Source organism: Pan troglodytes, chromosome 21 (assembly GCF_028858775.2).
Source record: "Pan troglodytes isolate AG18354 chromosome 21, NHGRI_mPanTro3-v2.0_pri, whole genome shotgun sequence".
Taxonomy (NCBI): domain Eukaryota; kingdom Metazoa; phylum Chordata; class Mammalia; order Primates; family Hominidae; genus Pan; species Pan troglodytes.
In genome coordinates, this window is record NC_072419.2 from 19,736,838 (window position 1) to 19,756,132 (window position 19,295).

Sequence of the window (19,295 nt, forward strand, 5' to 3'; positions counted from 1 at the left end):
AGAGCCCTTCCATTCGCCAACCGCCCACTGCAAGGCATGAGCCGCACGCGGGAGCCCGAGGCTGCAGCGCGGTCATGAGGCGGTGGCCCGGGATCGACGGCTGCGCAACGCCAGCCCCCAAATCCCCTCTGGGCGCGGCACCCCCGGGATGAGCCTCCCCCAGAGGCAAGCCCACTACAGCTGAGATTCACTCCGAGTTCCTGAGCGCCTGAGCCGCGGGCACTGCGTCTCTGCAGCTTCCAGCCAACACCTGCGCCCGTGACCAGACGAACGCCTAGAGAGTCGGACTCCCCTCCCTTCCCAGGCTCTACAGGGCGCCGCGGACCCGCGAACAGCCGTGCCCGGCTAGCGGGCGGCCCAGCAAGTGTCAAGACCCTTCGGAACGACACTTTGGCACTCCTCCCCTCCCCCGACTGCTTCAGGCAGGGGTCGCAGGCAGACACATGGCTTGTCCGGCGCCCCCTCCGTTTTCCATCACTGCAACTCCAGCTCCACTTTGCCAATAAAGGTTTCTAAAGCAGCCCAGGCACCACCCCACCCACCCACAGCTCCGAGCCTCAGTGTGCACAAGGGCTCTACCCGCGCCCGCCACAGCGACCTCGGCAGCGGGCACTTGGTACAGCCCGGCAGGCTGACGCTGCCGCCGAGGGCGCCCCGGCTACCGCCAAACCGTAACAACCTCGGTGTGCCCGGGGCCCCCATCTGGAACCGGCCCTCCCCGGGACTCCGAGTGCGGGGCGGCGCGGCGGGCGGCCCCGAGGAGCGCGGAGAGTAGTGGAGGTGGCTTGCCGGGTGAGTGGCTCGGGGCGGCGAGGGCGGGGGAGCCAAGCGTGGAGGTAACTCCCGGCCGCAGCTGAAGCCCTCCTACTCCTCCTCCTCCTCCTCCTCCTCCTCCTCCTTCTCCTTCTCCTCCTCCTCCTCCCCGCGCTTCTCTGGCGGCCGCTCCCGCTCCAGCTGCGGCGCCGCGGCCACATCTGGGGCGCCCATGTGCGCTCGGGGGCTCGGCTGCGCCCGCCCCGCCGCCGACCCTGCAGCTTCCTGCCAGCAGGGTGGCCTCCGGCCCGGCCCGGGTCCCGGGCTGCCCCGGGACCCAGTCTCCGTCTCCGCCGCCGCCGCCGCCAGGCAGCGCCGGGGCTTGCTCCGCAGCCGGCTTGGACACCCCTGGCCTCGCGGTGGCTCCGCCGTGGTGCGGCGGCGGCGGCGGCGGCGGCGGCGCCGGCGGCGCCGGCAGCTCCTGCTCCCCCGGCCCCGCACACCCTGCCGCGCCCAGCACCAGTCCCGCGGGCCCGGGAAGCGGAGCCCTGGCGGGAGCCGAGGCGGGAGCCGCGCTGCCGGGCTCCCGGGCTCCTACTCCTCCTCCCCCGGCGTCACCGCCGCCGCCGCCGGCCGCCGCGCCGGGTCCTAAAGCCGCGCGTCTCAAGAGGATGGTGCGCCTGGCGGCCGAGCTGCTGCTGCTGCTGGGGCTGCTGCTGCTCACGCTGCACATCACCGTGCTGCGCGGCTCGGGAGCCGCCGACGGGCCCGACGCGGCCGCGGGCAACGCCAGCCAAGCCCAGCTGCAGGTGAGTGCGCCGCCGGAGAGGGGCGTGCGCGGCTGCGGGGACGGTTTGTGGGGCGGGGGTGCTGAGCTAGTGCCGGGTGGATGCAGGGAGGCGGGTCCCCCGCCCCACCTAAGAGCAACTGTTTTGGCAGTAGTTTTGCCCGGGCCACTTGACTTAGGCAGAGGTGGAGCGGGGGCACGTGCCTGGAGGCTGCACCCGGCTTCCAGGTCTGCCGGCTGCGCTCCTTCAGTTCTGCCTGTCACGGGTCAGGTGCGGGGTTGGTGGGGAGGTGGGAAGGAGCGAGGTTTGGGATGAGCAGAGGAAGTGTGGAGAATGTGCTTGCTTGGGGGTGCTACCAGTCTTTCGTTGCCCTTCGGAGGCTGAGTAATGTTACTCGAGGCTGGAGGGACGCAAGGAGACTTTATAGGATGATATGCCTGAAGTCTTTGGGAGAAAGAACTCCGGGAGTCTACCCCTTTAGGAAGCAATGCCAAAGGTCAGGACATAATTTCCCAAGGAGAATAGCCAGGCATCCCCTCCTCACCCTCAGGGTTCCCTTGCTTCCAGTGTTCCTTTTCCTCCGGGAGCCTCGCCTGAGTTTCCCCCCTCCCCCCTTGTGCCCCCTTGGCCATGGGGAAGGTGCAGAGTGAAGGCACCGGTAGTGATTTGGGCCAGGGTTACCTGGGGCTTTTAAACTTGTAGCAAAGTCTTTCTCCCAAGGATCTTCCCCGTTGAAGGTCGCTTTAGCAATGGGATTCTGTTTATCCATTTCAACTTCAGGGCAAGGAGAGGGCGTAGTGGACGGTCAGACATAATGTGAGTTCTGACTTCGGAATAGAATTGCCCAGCTAGGCATTTCCTGCCGCTATGTTAGCGCCTTTCCTTGAGTCTAGGGGTGGGACAACTGTAAACTTGGAGCATAGGCAAAAGCAAGCAGGGATTTTCCCAGGAGGCAGAGGGGATTCTCTGGCTCCTAAAATCTGCTCAAACCAGGCGCGGTGGCTCACGCCTGTGATCCCAGCACTTTAGCAGGCAGAGGCGGGTGGATCACCTCAGGCCAGGAGTTGGAGACTATCCTGGCCGTCATGGTGAAACCCCGTCTCTACTAAAAATACAAAAATTAGCTGGGCGTGGTGGCGCACGCCTGTAGTCCCAGTTACTTGGGAGGCTGAGGCAGGAGAATTGCTTGAACCCGGGAGGTTGTAGTGAGCTGAGATCGCGCCACTGCACTCCAGCCTGGGCGACAGAGCGAGACTCTGTTTCAAAAAACAAACAAAAAATAAATAAATAAAATGAAATAAGCATTATTCATTGTTCCCAAAGGCCTTTATATTCATTGTCTTTGATAATTCACTTTTTACATCTTTATACAATTTATTGCGAAAAACGTTACCGTAAAGAGAAAACTAATAAAACACTTCCATTGTGTTTACTACGTGCCACCGTTTTAAGTACTTTACAGAATTTAACTCACTTAATTTAACCATAATCTTATGAGACATGGTACTGTTAATATAGCCTCATTTACAGATGCAAAAACTGAGGTACAGAGAGGTTAAAAAACTTGTCAAAGTTCAGACATTCCAAACTCTTGATTACACCAAATTTTGTCTCTACCAGGATAGACTAAGGCAAGGTGATTATTGCACGCAATTACAAAACAGTAGAAAAGTACACACCCCAAAGCTTAAAGTTGTTTTAACTTTGAGACATTTCTAAAAATGTCCTAACTTTGTGGGATCTCTCATCTTCTCCCGTGGGTAGATAAGTACAGTGACAGACTGAGGGAATTTCTATGCGGAAGTTGAAGATGCCACCATCCTATAGACTGGGGCACCCACCAATCTAACACTGCGGAGATAATTCTTAATATCTTCAAGATTTCTGGAAGTTATATTTTATACACGATGCTTTCTTTCCTCATGGACTCATGAAAAGCCATAAAAATGATGTTCTGTGGAAAAGTAAATTTGGCAGATTTCTTTACGAGGTGTTTGCTATCATTAGAATAACCCGGGGTTGGCCTTTTCCGCTTGAACAGTAAGGTAATGAGAGAAGCAGCTGGTGGAAGTGGCAGTTCTAAAAGGGAAGTGGACTGAATTCTCAAAAGGGGCTTTGGCTGAAGAACTGCCCCAAGAGGACACAACAAATGGGGGATTTAGAAAGAGTTATGCTCCTAGAAATATCTTGAGTCCCAAGTAGCTGCTAATCCACCAGCTTCAGCTTATCTTGTAATAGTGTTCGGTGAGACTGTCCACTCAATGCACACACTTTTCCAAGCAGAATGATGAGTTTAGCAGTTTAGTTCATAATTTTGCTGTTTTGTAATTTGTTATTATAAAAGTTTTATACTCTTCCTGACCAAAGTTATTTCTTTGGCCCTCTGACTCTCTGAAGGTATTATAAGTCAAAAGAAGAATGTTCTGCCAAATGAGGAGGTCTGCAAAAGACATTTATTAGTCCGTCGTTTTCAGGCCCCAGAAAGTGAATTTGCTAGTAGCAGGTGTATTTGAAGACAAAACTGTGGACACTGTATTCTTTCTTTTTACCAGACATTTTAAACCCAAGTCTTAAACATCATCTAAATTTGTTGGTTCTGTGCTATCCTGAGCTACTAAAATCCTTCTTCACAATCAGAAAATTAATCAATCCATATACATCATTTTTATTGTTTTTATCTCTGTGTACAACCTTCTAAAATATAAGGTTGTCTTAGTCAGATATATGCAATGGTGAGTTTATTTACCTGAATTGTAGTATGTTTGTATTCATTTAAAAAGGGACACATTCTTATTTAAGGATATATCAAGGACACCCAATATAGTAGTAAGAAAAGCAACAATAATAGTTAAGATTTATTAAGTGCCTTTTATGTGGCAGGCACTGTTCTTAGCACTTTACACATACTAGCTTTCTTTTTTTTTTTTTTTTTTTTTTTTTTTTTTTTTTTTTTTTGAGACGGAGTCTCGCTCTGTCGCCCAGGCTGGAGTGCAGTGGCGCGATCTCTGCTCACTGCAACCTCCGCCTCCCGGGTTCATGCCATTCTCCTGCCTCAGCCTCCCAAGTAGCTGGGACTACAGGCGCCTGCCACCAGGCCCGGCTAATTTTTTTTTTTTTGTATTTTTAGTAGAGGCGGGGTTTCACCATGTTAGCCAGGATGGTCTCACTCTCCTGACCTCGTGATCCGCCCGCCTTGGCCTCCCAAAGTGCTGGGATTACAGGCGTGAGCCACCGCGCCCGGCCCATACTAGCTTTCTTAATCCTCACAAAAATCCCGGGAATTAGGTGCTATCATTATCCCTGTTTCAAAAGGAGAAACTGAGGTTAGGTAATTTGCCCAAGGTTGCACAGCTAGAAGCTTCTTCATTTATTTTCGTTATTTTATAGTGGGGAGCTATTTGAAGCATATTTCTACTGCAAGTTCTTGATAAAGTCATACACTCAAGAGAGAGAAAGGCTTTTAACAATTTACATTTTCAAATGTATCTTGACAGTCTTACTGTGTTAACTATGACATATATGTATATATACACATACATTATATATACATAATACACATATATGTATAAGTGTTATCTAACTTTTTTGTAGTTTCAGCACACTAGGGGTTACATTTTTGACTCTTTGTATGACTGTCTCCCCTAGTATGCCCTAGTGTGCTCAAAACATTAATAGGTACGATGTTACGAGGTGGCAGTAAAAAGTTTTGGGTACACTCTCCATATTGGGTAACTGGCTGATGAAAATAAAAATGTTAGTCTTTGAATGGTTGTCAGTATTTTTAAAATATCTAGTAAGAAATGAGAAAACTATCTGCAGTAGCTGCATTAAAATGCATGGAAACGTCAACTTTTTCTTGCTTTTGAATCTTAGTTCATTAGAATAAGTTTGTCTCATATTAATCAGATACTCAGATTAGTTCTTTCACATATATTTAATTAATGTTAATGAGAAAACATACATAGATATGGATATAGATATAGATATATAATAAAAGTCATCTGGAAGACAAAATATAGAATCCATAGGCAATAATAGTACTAATAAAGGTATCTCCTTTGTCTGAAATTCAAATGATTGCCTTTCCACTAAATCTCAGTTTTAGAATCATGAATTTCTATTTATTTTTAGTAGTAAGTCAGAACTCATTAAGGCAGTGAGATTTAAGCAAGTATTATAAAACACCAATTTGATTATTTTTACAATAACATTAAAGCAAACCAAGCTCTCGAATGTAGTAAAATGTCTTTGTTCTCTGTTTCCTAACTATCATCTTTATGAACACTTTCCATCTTTTATCCCTTTATTGCCTTCAGTAAAACAGCTTAGCTTCTTGTATTCACTGCTTTGGATTTAGGAGTTCATCCAAGCCACTTATAGCAGTAGAAGCAAAAGCATAATTTATCTGTACTTAATACAAGAAAGTCAATAGCCATTTGGGTTTCTTATTTTGTGACTTACCTGCTCGTTTTCCAGTCAGGCTGATTACTTTTACTGGAATTTTTTTTTTTAATGATTGACAATTGTTTCACTTAGCTATTGCTGCAGAACAAACCACCCTAAAATTTAGTGGCTTAACACAACCACCATTTTATTTCTTCCTGAATTTGTATGACAGCACCTTGCTTGGGCTCAGCTGAGTGGTTCTTCTGGTGATTTCACCTGATATTACTCATGTAGCTGTGGCCATCTGTTGGCTTCATGTGGGCTAGGTGGTCCAAAAATACCTCACTCATTTGTCTGATAGTTGGTGCTTGCTGTCACTTAGGTTTGCTCTCCATATAATCTCTCATCCTTAAGGAGTCTAGCTCATATATCTTTACATGGTAGACTCAGAGCAGCAAGAGAATAAAAGCAGAAATTGCAAGACCTATTGATGAGTTTGCACAACTTCATTTCAGCTGTATTCTATTAGCCAAACAAATCATGTGGTTGCTTAGATTCTAGTGGACAAGAAATAGATTCCACTTCTTGATGGGAGGAGCAGCAAAGTCACATTAAAGAAGAGCATGTGTACAGGGAGGAATCCTAGGCATCTTTTTATTCTTTGTTCTCCTAATTTTTGATTTACATTTTTAGAACCCATAGTGCAAGGACATAAAGTGTCCTTTTTGGTGACTGTATTTTTATCAAGGTGAAACTCTTTATCTCTTTTATTGCCTTTTGTCTTGAATACTTTTTTGTGTCATATTAATATTGCAACTTCTGCTCTTTCTTCCTTTTAGAATTTGTTTGGGTGTCTTTTCCAACCTTTATTTTCAAACTTTTTTTGACTTTTTAATTTACTTTTTTCAAATGTATTCATTTATTTTGAGATGGAGTCTCACTCTGTCTCCCAGGCTGGAGTGCAGTGGCGCTATCTTGGCTCACTGCAAGCTCCACCTCCCGGGTTCACACCATTCTCCTGCCTCAGCCTCCCGAGTAGCTGGGACTACAGGCGCATGCCACCATGCCTAGCTATTTTTTTGTATTTTTAGTGGAGACAGGGTTTCACCGTGTTAGCTAGGATGGTCTCAATCTCCTGACCTCATGATCTGCCTGCCTCGACCTCCCAAAGTGCTGGGATTACAGGTGTGAGCCACCATGCCCAGCCCAACTTTTTTCTTTTTTTTTTTTCTGAGACGGAGTGTTGCTCTGTCACCCAGGCTGGAGTGCAGTGGCGCAATCTTGGCTCACTTCAAACTCTGCCTCCTGGCTTCATGCCATTCTCCTGCTTCAGCCTCCCGGGTAGCTGGGACTACAGGTGCCCACCACCATGCCTGGCTAATTTTTTGTATTTTTAGTAGAGACGGGGTTTCACCCTGTTAGCCAGGATGGTCTCGATCTCCTGACCTCATGATCCTCCCGCCTCTGCCTCCCAAAGTGCTGGGATTACAGGTGTGAGCCACCGTGCCCAGCCCCAACTTTTTAATTTAAATATCTTTCTTATTAATAAGCTATAGCTAAATTATCTTTGTTTATGCAATACATCAATGGATTTAACCCATTTTATTGATAAATTAGAAATATTTTTTCATTTTATTTGCTATTCTAAAATTTTTATTTATTTTTATTTTTCCTCCCTTACTCTCACCTCCAATTTATCTATATGACCTTTGGCAAGAGGGTTAGCCTCTCTATGTCTAGATTTTCTCATCTGTAAAATAGATATTTAGTAACTATTTCCCAGCATTATTGTGAGGATTAGAACATTGAATGCATGCTAAATGTGTTATTAGAGCTTGGCATTTAATCATTTGATAAGTATTTATTTATTTAAGATGGAGTCTCACTCTGTTGCCCAGGCTGGAGTGCAGTGGCACGATCTCAGCTCACTGCAACCTCCACCTCCCAGGCTCAAGTGATCCTCCTACCTCCACCTCCCAAGTAGCTGGGACTACAGGTGCTCACCACCATGCCCAGCTAAGTTTTGTATTTTTTATAGAGACCAGGTTTCACCATGTTGCCCAGGCAGTTCTCGAACTCCTGGACTCAAGCGATCCACCTGCCTCAGCCTCCCAAAGTGTTCGGATTACAGGCATGAGCCACCATGCCTGGCCATTTGATGAGTATTTAAATATTACTTTTTTAATTTTTATCAAGTTTTGAAAGTTATCTGTTCTATTTCTATTATGTTTAACATTTTAACAAACATATTTGAACTAACACTTTTCTATCAATGCTGAGAATCAATCAGTATCTATAACCTAAACCCACCACATAAACAAGATTCTGACATGCTAGATGAAAGATTCTCTGTCTTGTCTGTACACTATGTATACTATCTCTAATCTTTTAATCTTCTGAAATTTTAGTGCTAGAAGTTTTCTTTTAATCTTTCTTTCTTTTTTCTTTCCTTTGTTTTTAGTATGTCTATCTTAGGAATCACTTCTTACCAGTTTTATTATACTACCAATAATTATTTAGACTTAATTCTAAGATTTACTTATTTCTTTATCTAGCTGCTGCTGCCTTTTTTTTTTTTTTTCTTTTTGAGATGGAGTCTAGCTCTGTTGCCCAGGCTGGAGTCCAGGAGTGCAGTGGTGTGATCTTGGCTCACTGCAACCTCCCTCTCCCGGGTTCAAGCGATTCTCGTGCCTCAGCCTCCCAAATAGCTGGGATTACAGGTACCCACCACCATGCCCGGCTAATTTTTGTATTTTTAGTAGAGACGGAGTTTCACCATGTTGGCCAGGCTGGTCTCGAACTCTTCATCTCAGGTGATCTGCCCGTCCTGGCCTCCCAAAATGCTGGGATTACAGGTGTGAGCCACTGTGCCTGGCTTGCTGCTGCTTCTTCAATCTCATACTTTCATCTTTTATTTTGCTAGAACACAGTTTCAAAAATTTTTTTCAGAGAGAATTTATTAATTATAAACTCTATAAGAACCTATATCTTTAGACATATCTTTATTTGATTCTCAAAATTAAATGCTAATTTGGCAGTTGGCTGTCTTCTATCTTATTTCCCCCCTAAGAATTTTAAGAATAGAATTTAATTTTTATACCATATTTCAGATGAGAAGTCTAATACCATTTCTTTGTAGGTGATTTTTTTAAAAACTTGATGCTTTTATGATTTTTTTCCTTTATTTTAATGTTCGGGAATTTTACCAGGTTGTGTTTAGATTCAGGGCTTTAGCTGTTAGTCCTGTTCAGCATATGGTGGACCCTTTCATTCTGAAGTCTAAACTTTGTCTCCAGCTTGAAAAAATTTCTTTAGTTATATCTTTGGTATTTCCAATATCCCTGTACTCTTTTTTCTGGAACTCCTGTTAGAGATTGAAACTAACATTGAGATTTCAAGATCTATCTTTCATGTCTCTGAATTTTTCTTCTCATACTTTTATTTCTGTTTTTTAATTGTGTCTTATGTCTCGAGGCATTCTTCTGGCTATTTCAACCCCAGTGTCTTGTTTAGGAATATTTCATAACTGAATGCTCATAGTAAATATCAGATGCAAATGTCAAATTCAACCACTCTGAAACCCAGGACTGAATGAAATAGCTCTACCACTTCGTGCCCTCAGCCTTTTCTCCTAACTTCTATAGCCTCTTTTCTCCCCTTCTTTTTCTTTCCCTTTCTTTCCTTTTTCTTCCTTTTTTATCTTCCTTTCCTTTCTTTTTCCTTATCTTTCTTCTCTTCTCTCTTGCTCTCTGCATTTTTTAAAGTTTTTTAAAACTACATATAAATTACATGCAATAAAATGGATGAATCTTAAGGGTTCAGTTTCATTTTTGACAGTTGTATATGCCTATATAGTTACCACCAAAATTAGGATATAGAACATTCCCCATCACCCCAGAAAGTCTTCTAGTGCACAATTGTAGGCAATTTACTCCTTCCAGAGGCAACCAATTTCTGGCTTCCATTACCATAGATTAGTTTTGCCTGTTCCAGACTTTCACATAAATGGAAATGTACTTTTTGCATTTTTCCATGTGCCTGGCTTCTCTCATTAAACCAAGTTTTTGAGATTCATTTATTTTGTGTGTATCAGTAGATTTCTCTCTTTTATTGCTAAATGATAGTCCACTGTGTAACTCTATCACAATTTGTATATCCCCATCAATGGACATTTGGTTTGTTTCCATTGCTTTGCATATTATGAGTAAGACCATGTTAGTATTCTTACACAAGCCTTTCTGTGGACCTGTGTTTTCATTTCTTGTGAGTAAATTTCTAGTAGTAAGGCTGACATGGTCTCTGTTCTTGATAGTATTGTGGTAATTCTTCTAGGGAAACTGACTTTTTAGAGATCTCACTTTCCTTTTCTCAGCTCTGTAGTGCTTCACTTTCAATTGGTTGCTACTTGTTTCATATCTACCAGAAATCCCTCTCTCTCTTCTGTTGGCCCTTCTTTCAGCTTTCCAATTCTGTTGTGGATTGACTCATATTTCTTCTACCTCCTCCATAGAATTAATAAATAGAAAAGAGGTAAACGCCACCTTGGTCGGCCACCTTGAGCTCAAGCACTATAATTCTATTTCTTAATTTTATTTTCCTTTATATAAACCAAAATAAAGTCCTATCATTTGTGCTGTTCCTTCATTTATTCACTTCTACTCATAGTTTAAAAGGCATTAATCTTTGAGGTTTGGGGGCATCCTCAGATGTCTATTCATTTGGTCAAGAAGAATCTGTTTTGGTTTTAATGCCTCCAAAGCAAATAATCTCAATAACATTTTCCATATGTCATACAAGTGTTTTTTAACATCTCTTAATATCAGAACATTTTTCCTCTGATATGCCCATTAAATCTTTTACGCTACATGTTAATTTCATGTTCACTTTGTTCACTTTTTTTTCTTCCCAGTGTTCATGAACAGGTGGCTGCTCTCTTTTCAAGAAACTTCTCCTGTAGAACTTGAAGATTATTATGTAATAGTTCCTTTGTCATCTCCAAATTCCATTATCTCAGTTTCTTTAACTTGTCTTCATTAGTCTTATTGTAAAACATTTTAGTGCTTTCTGTGGTTCTATTATTTCTCTCTCATCTTCTGAGAGCATCTTTCTTTTGCAACCCTTGGCTTAGGGTTTACAAATTTTACCCTTTACAAATTTTATGATTTGTAAAGAAAAGAATGACAATGAAGCCCCTTAGGTCCTCAATGACAGCTAAGAGTGTCCCTCTGTCTCTACTCATCCCCCAAAGACAGGAGATAATTTAGAGATGGGATGGGGGTGTCGGTTTAGTGCCCAGATTATATGTAGTGAGTTCAAACAAACAGCAAGGGAATGTGTTGTAGAAAAAAAGAAAAGAAAAGAAAAAAAAACCTCACTTTGCATTTTATTTAAACCTTATACAATTCCTTTTTATAAGAATTATAAGAAACTGTGAACATAAATACGTAAAACCTAATTTATTTCTTTCTGTGGCTTATCAGTCAAGAGGTTAGATCAAGTCCAGTGCTGACAAAACCAATATGCTTATTATGCCCAGTGTTTCTCTTGGGACTAAGCACTCACTGCCCATTGTGGTCCCTGACTTGATAATGTACCCTTCTGGCTCTTTCTCTTCCCTGCCTTCCTCCCTCTTCCCCTACCAGAGATTTCTGGGGTCATCTCTCAAATAAATTACTTGTTCTTTGTCTCAGGGTCTGCTTCTAGGAAAACCCACACTAAGTGAACCACACCCAAATGGTAGTCATGGTGATAATGGATACTCCTCTAGGTAGCAACAATACAGGAAGTCTCCAGAAAGGTAACAGAGCAGAGTTTCCATGAGGCCCCTGCTTGTTGTTGTCATTAACAGCGAGGAAGTCTGTTAGCCTCAGAGAGATGTGCTGCAGGCAGCAAAAGAACCAGGCTACCCCATGCCCTCCCGGAGCAGTCAGGAAGAGGGAAATTCCAAAATTACAGAGATGGGCTGCAAAGGTCACGCCTAGGCAAAGCCTACAAATTCCTGGTGTTTAGACATCTAATGGGTCCTTTTTCTCCTGAGATGCTGATCCCATGGTCCTTTACTATCTTAGGTGGGAGGATGAGTAACAATGGGGAGGCCTCAGAGGCGTGTGGGATTGTCATCTACTTCCTGTGAGGCATCAACTCCCTGAGCACAGACCAGCATGTGTCCCTGGAAAGTTATTTTTGTAAACCGAGTAGAAGTAAAAACAGTAGGTTAACTACCCCTTCTTCCTGTTGGCCTGACTCATGCACATTTTAGTAAACCCAATCATCTTGCACAGGGCACTCTCTATGGCTGACACACATCCATTAGACAGCAACACCCACATTCCCCATGGAAGAGATAGTACTGTGAGGTTCATGGAATAGAAGAGTTCTGTCTTCAAGTTTGGGTCTCTGAGCTGCCCGATTTGCAGTTTTGAGTACCCCAATCACCAGATATTCAAGAGCAGTGACCTGGAAAAGGTCAGGTAGGCTTTGAATGCGATGGGCCATTGATGTCTTCTGGACACCACTTATCTATTTTCAAAAATAACAAAGTATGTCCAAAATCTGTATGAAGAATGCAGAGAAGCTGGAAATGGTCATAGCCTGCCCCAGTGTTAACTTCCTCCCATAAGCATCCAGGTAGAATATTTTCACCAAGGACAAAGAAACAAATAACAGACATGCCTTGCCTCACAGGTAACCCTGGGAGATGGCAGTGAGGACAGGAGGAGAAGAGTGGCAGTCATTTTATTATTATTTTTTTAAATACAGCTTTGTTGAAGTGCAATTGACAACTAATAAACTGTACATATTTAAATGAAAAATTTGACAATACTGACACCTGTAAAATCATCACCATAGTCAAGATGATGAATAAATCTACCATCTGAAAACTTTCCTTGTGCTCCTCTGTGAGCTTCAGCAATCTCCAAGCAACCACTGATCTGCCTTCTCTCACTGTAGATTAGTGTTGGATTTCCTAGACTTTTATATAAGTGGAATACAGAATGCATAGCATTGCATGATATGGCTTTTTGCTCACGTTGAGATTCATTCATGTTGTTCTGTGCATAGATAATTTGTTCCTTTTTATTACCAATTAATATTCTATTATGTGGATATACCACCATATGCTTACCCATTGACCCATTTAGGTTATTTCCTATTTGGCAACTATTAAAGATGCTGTGAACATTCGGGTATAAGCCTTTGTGTGAACATTTGCTTTCATTTCTCTTGGGTGAATCCTTTGGAGCAGAATGGTTGGATCATATAGCAGTTGTATGTTTAGCTTATTAAGAAATTCTGGAAATCTTTTTGGTGCACTCACATAAAGTGTTTAGGATCTACAACAATCCAGGTACTCCCTTGGAAAACTTCACAGCATTTGAAGGTTGAATCCCAGGATGATATTTTTCTTGGTTAAAATGTAAGTGTATGAACTACAGTATATTATGAAATACTGAAAGAAGGAGAGAAGATACTGTCTCCTTAGAAGGAATTCTCCTTTCTTTTCAGAATGCCCAAAGTAGTCTCATGGGTCTCGATTCTCCAAGTGATGGTGGTGACAGACATTGATTGTAGTGACCATCATGGTGGGGGTTGTGAAAAGAAAATTCGATGCTGGACCAAAAAAAAAAAAAAAAACAGGCTGGAAAAGTGTCCCAGAAGAAAACTCTACTTCTCCCGTGTCCTGCTGTCCAATATTCCTTGATTCTCCTGCCCCATTCCTTGTCCCCATGAGTGGAAATTAAGAAAACCAGAAATGGATTTCGTATCTCCTGCCTGGGGCCTCAATTACATTGTGACATAGAAACCTGGTATGGATTTTGAGCTCAACATGAATTGGAAGCCAGGTTTATTGCTGGGAATCTTCAAATTTCAGGGAGTAGAAAGAGCAAAAGTAAAAATGGAGATCCTGCCGGGCGCGGTGGCTCATGCCTGTAATCCTAGCACTTTGGGAGGCCAAGGCGGGTGGATCACCTGAGGTCGGGAGTTCGAGACCAGCCTGACCAACATGGAGAAACCCCATCTCTACTGAAAATACAAAATTAGCCGGGCGTGGTGGTGCATTCCTGTAATCCCAGCTACTTGGGAGGCTGAGGCAGGAAAACTGCTTGAACCAGGGAGCTAGAGGTTGCGATGAGCCAAGACTGTGCTATTGCATTCCTGCCTGGGCAACAAGAGCGAAACTCCATCTCAAAAAAAAAAAAAAAAAAAAAAGGAGATCCCATTAGATGTTCCTAATTCTTAGCCCAAGAAATGAATTGAGGAAATTCTGACCTTCTGGGCACATGGGACATAGGAAAATACAGATTGTTAGTGACTCACATAGGATTCTCATTATGAGGGAAAATACTGTCCTTCTCTTACACATAAGGTAACCCATCCATTGCCCAAATGTTCATTAGGTGCATTCATGGCCCAGAGACAAGAAGCTCAGAATGGCTTCTCAGCCCTTGCGCCCAGAATGCAATCTACAGACCACCAGTATTAGCATCTCCTGAAAGCTTGTTATAAAATAAGAGTCTTAAGCCATGCCCAGAACTACTGAATCAGAATCTGCATTTTAAAAATGTTTACTTATATATATTTGGGGGGTACAGGTGCAGGTTTCTTAGGTGCGTATATTGTGTAGTAGTGAAGTCTGGGCTTTTAGTGTACTCATCACCTGAGTAGTGAATATTGTACCCAGTGAGTAATTTTTCAGCCCTCATCCCCTCCACCTCCCACCTTTTGGAGTCCCCAATGTCTGATTACTCTTTGTATGTCCGTGTATGCCCATTGTTTAGCCCCCACTTATAAGGGAGAACATGTGGTATTCGACTTTCTGTTTCTGAGTTATTTTGCTTAGCATAATGGCCTCCGGTACCAGCCATGTTGCTGCGAGAGACATGACTTCATTCTTTTTTATGTCTAAGTAGTATTCCGTGGTATATTTCTTTACCCAGTCTTCCACTGATGGACATTTAGGTTGATTCCATGTCTTTGCTGTTGTGAATAGTGCTGTGATATAAACAGATGAGTGCAGGTATCTTTTTGATGTATTGATTTCTTTCCCTTTGGGTATATACTCAGGAGTGGGATTGCTGGATTGAATGGTAGTTCTCTTTTTGGTACTTTGACAAATCTCCATACTGTTTTCTATAAAGGTTGTGCTTATTTACATTCCCACCAACAGTGTATAAGTGTGCCCTTTTAGCCATGTCCTCGCCAACATATGTTGCTTTTAGACTTTTTAACAATAGCTATTCTGACTTGTGTAAAATGGTATCTCATTGTGGTTTTAATTTTTATTTCTCTGATAATTAGTTATGTAAAGCATTTTTTCATATGTTTGTTGTCCTCTTGTATGTCTTCTTTTGAAAAATGCCTGTTCATGTCCTTTGTCGACTTTTTAACGAGGTCATTTGGTTTTTTCTTGCTGAGTTGTTTGAGTTCCTTGTGGATTCTGTATGTTAGCCCTTTATCAGATGCAAATATTTTTTGCATCTGATAGTTTGCAAATATTTTTTCCTACAGAATCTGTATTTTGACAAGGTCCCCAGATTAATCATATGCAGGTCATGGTTTGAGAAACACTGGTCTACATGCATGTTTTTCTTGCAAGTTGCAGGTCCCAGAAAGCACTTAATACAGGTCCTGTGTTATCCAGCTATTGCCTAATAATAATGCTGTAGGACAACTACTCCAAATCTCAACGGTCTGCAATTATAAGCATGTACTCTCACACTCATGGGTCCATGGGTCAGCTGAGGTTCAGTAGATCTAGGCAGGGCATGGCTTTAAGCTATGGATTGGGTCTAGGTTTACACTATGGGTCTCCCATTCTTTTGTGACCAGCAGGTTACCTGCCACACATTTCTCTCATGGTGATGGGATTACACCTCAGTCATATCTGTTACCATTTCATCAGCCAAAGCAAGTCACAAGATCCAACAGACTAGCCAAAAAGTGGTCATGGGCTTTGGAGTTGTTTTGATTCCAGTTCTGCTCCTCAGTTAAGTCTCTGCCCCTAAGCAAAATCCTTACACTTCTCTACATCTCTGTGTCCCATTCAGTAAAATGGGATAAGAATAGTTAACATCACCAGGGCTGTGTTGAGAAGCTGCTCAGCCTGGCTGTGTGGCCAGAGTCAGGCCAAGAGAAAGGGTGAGTCCCAGAGGGCCCTGCCACTGAGAAGTTAGAGCTGGAGAAAGCTCTCACATGTCATCCTGTGGGTTGCTCTGGCAGCACATGATTCGGCCCCCACCAAGGGTTGTTTCTGAGTCAAGAAACACACGCCCATCACTTTCCATCTTTTTTCAGAATGGTTGTCCTTTCACTGCTTACAAATTGTGTGCTACATGGCAGGAACTGTGCCTGCAAATACGTTATTCATCACTCACGGGGCTTGGACAATATAAGCCTGCGACCACTTTCCCTGATGAAAGGGCACCGTTTCCTACCTTCCTTCCCCAGATGCAACAAGAGAAACAGAACATGCCTGGGGACAGGAGTTCCAAAGCTCTGTGCATAGTATATTGTACTTCCCTTTTTTTTTTTTTTTTTTTTTTTTTGAAATGGAGTCTCATTGTGTCACCCAGGCTGGAGTGCAGTGGTGCAATCTTGGCTCACTGCAACCTCCACCTCCTGGGTTCAAGCAAGTCTACTGCCTCAGCCTCCTGAGTAGCTGGGATGACAGGCACCCACCACCACGCACGGCTAATTTTTATATTTTTAGTAGAGACGGGGTTTCACCATGTTGGCCAGAATGGTCTCGATCTCTTAACCTTGTGATCCACCCACCTCGGCCTCCCAAAGTGCTGGGATTACAGTCGTGAGCCAATGTGCCCGTCTCGGCCATCCTTCTAACAAGGACCTGCTCAGAGTTACAATTCTTAGGAGTAATACAGTAGAAGACAATTATGTTAACAAACTTCTCACCTTTCCAACTAATGCTGGGATATTCATTGAGTTAGCATGGGAAAGACTGGCACCCATGATTCAATTGCCTCCACCTGGGTCCTTCCCACAACACATGGGAATTCTGGGAGAAACAATTCTGTTGAGATTTGATTGGGGACACAACCAAGTCATATCATTCCACCCCGGCCCCTCCAAATTTCATGTCCTAACATTTCAAAACCAATCATGCCTTCCCAACAGTCCCCCAAAGTCTTAATTTATTTCAGAATTAACCCAAAAGTCCACAGTCCAAAGTCTCATCTGAGACAAGGCAAGTACCTTCTGCCTATGAGCCTGTAAAATCAAAAGCAAGCTAGTTACTTCCTAGATACAATGGGGGTACAGGTATTGGGTAAATACAGTCATTCCAAATGGGAGAAACTGGCCAAAACAGAGGGATCACAGGGCCCAGGCAAGTCTGAAATCCAGCAGGGCAGTTAAATTTTAAAGCTCCAAAATGATCTTCTTTGACTCCAGGTCTCACATCAAGGTGACACTGATGCAAGAGGTGGGTTCCCATGGTCTTGGGCAGCTCTGCCCCCGGGGCTTTGCAGGGTACAGCCTCCCTCCAGCTGCTTTCAGGGGCTGGCATTGAGTGTCTGCAGCTTTTCCAGGCACATGGTGCAAGCTGTTAGTGGCCCTCTTCTCACAGCTCCACTAGGCAGTGCCCAAGTAGGGACTCTGTGTGGGGGCTCCGGTCCCACATTTCCCTTCTGCACTGCCCTAGAAGAGGTTCTTCATGAGGACCCTGCCCCTGCAGCACACATGAGGTCCCTCCCACAACACATGAGAATTCTGGGAGATACAATTCAATTGAGATTTGAATGGGGACACAGCCAACATATCAACATGCCCTTGGCCCAGCAATTCCACCTGAGTATGTGCCCAACAGAAATCTATTCACTAATGCACTCAAAGACCTAAAAAGAATGTTCATAGCAGCACTGTTTAAAATGGCCCCAACCTGGAAACAACCCCTATGCCATCAACAGAATGGATAATAAGGTAGTTAAGTGTACACAGTGGGAATGAACAAATGACAACTATATGCAACATGCACAATTTCACAAATGTAATGTTGAGTGAAGGAAACCAGGCACAGTAAAGTACATGCTGGATAATTCTGTTTAGGTAAAGTTCAAAACCAGGAAAAAGGAACCTGTGCTGTTGGAAGAGAGTTACCTTTGTCAGGGAAGTGATGAAAAGGGAGTCCAAGGAGGGCAGCTAGGGCGCTGGTAATGTTTTGCCTCTTGATCTAGGCATCGGTTGCCTAGGTGTCTTCAGTTTGTGAAATCTCATTGAGTTGTAGAGTTATATATGTGTATATTTCTGTAGGAATATCATACTTCAATTTTAATAAAAGAGTAAAGAATGCAGCAGGCAGGGTACATGGTGTAGAAGAGATGGCTGATTTTCACTGGGAAAGATTACCCACAGCCCTGGAGTTCACTCTCTGGGCTCCCTGATGTGCGTACTATCCCACAGACTGTTCTCCAAATTAGAATGAATGCAGGCTGGTTTCAGTATTATGGGGGTGCTCCTCTGCCTCAGGTCCCAGTGCCATTGTTACAACATCAAAGACCAACTGCTGGCTGAGATGCGGTCCATATGAAAAGAGTGACCAGCAAATTTACTGCTTGACTTCATTCCCCTTAAAAGGAACTGGCTCCATGGTCCTCCTTCAAAGCTCAATTGTAGACATATATCTTCTTTATAGGACATCGTTTACAATAAAGAGGAGCAATAACTTAAAATTTAAAAAAAAGAATACTTTTGAGAGCACTGTGAGGTGGACATTCCATTTAATAAACATCACTGTGGTTACATTGCCCAGACATTCCCAGAAGTCCAGCCATGGGCCTGAGAGACTTCTACTGGACATGGTGACTTTTGGGGACTAATTTGAATTATATTTTTATGCTCTAGCCCTCTCCCTAGGCTCTGAAAGTTCTTGAGAAGGTCATTAATGAGAGGCAATCTACTTTAAACCAGAGGGCCACCTCACTAAAATCAGGCAAAATGGCAAAATTCATAGCCCATTACTCATTAACTTATTTGGAGCTGCCCTTCAGTAGGGTAAACATTTTTTTAAGGGTTGGGGCCAAATTAAACTCCTGGATCGATTATACATAGTTCCCCAATACCCACATGGACATCACTCCACATAATTCCAGTGTGAAAATCTCACAGACTTATTAGCATTTCCAGATACTAGAACTCAACTAGAAAACAGCAAAGTTGTTTTTATGCCTATCAGAAAATGAAGAATGTTATTAACTTTCCAAGAAGGAAAAAAGTAAAATTATTTATAACATACAGGATGTTTTTGGCTTCACATGGAGTCTGACCCAGGTGGTGGAGAAAGTCACATCTATGATCAAAATGACCAGCCTCCTGAAAACTGACCAATCCAGAATAATCCTTTCAGGTTCA

The 19,295-nt window shown here is 43.5% G+C and overlaps 2 protein-coding genes across 2 annotated transcripts in view; one reads left to right on the forward strand and one right to left on the reverse strand.

The window, feature by feature from the left end:
- TASP1 (taspase 1) overlaps window positions 1–19,295 on the reverse strand; it is a 454,798-nt gene that overhangs the window by 34,029 nt on the left and 401,474 nt on the right. The window lies entirely within an intron of this gene.
- Window positions 910–19,295, forward strand: part of ISM1 (isthmin 1) — an 80,199-nt gene continuing 61,813 nt past the window's right edge. The window contains exon 1 of the mRNA XM_016937457.4: window positions 910–1,562. Coding sequence (XP_016792946.1) covers window positions 1,425–1,562 — 138 coding nt within the window. The 5' untranslated portion in view covers window positions 910–1,424. The remainder of the gene's footprint in view (window positions 1,563–19,295) is intronic.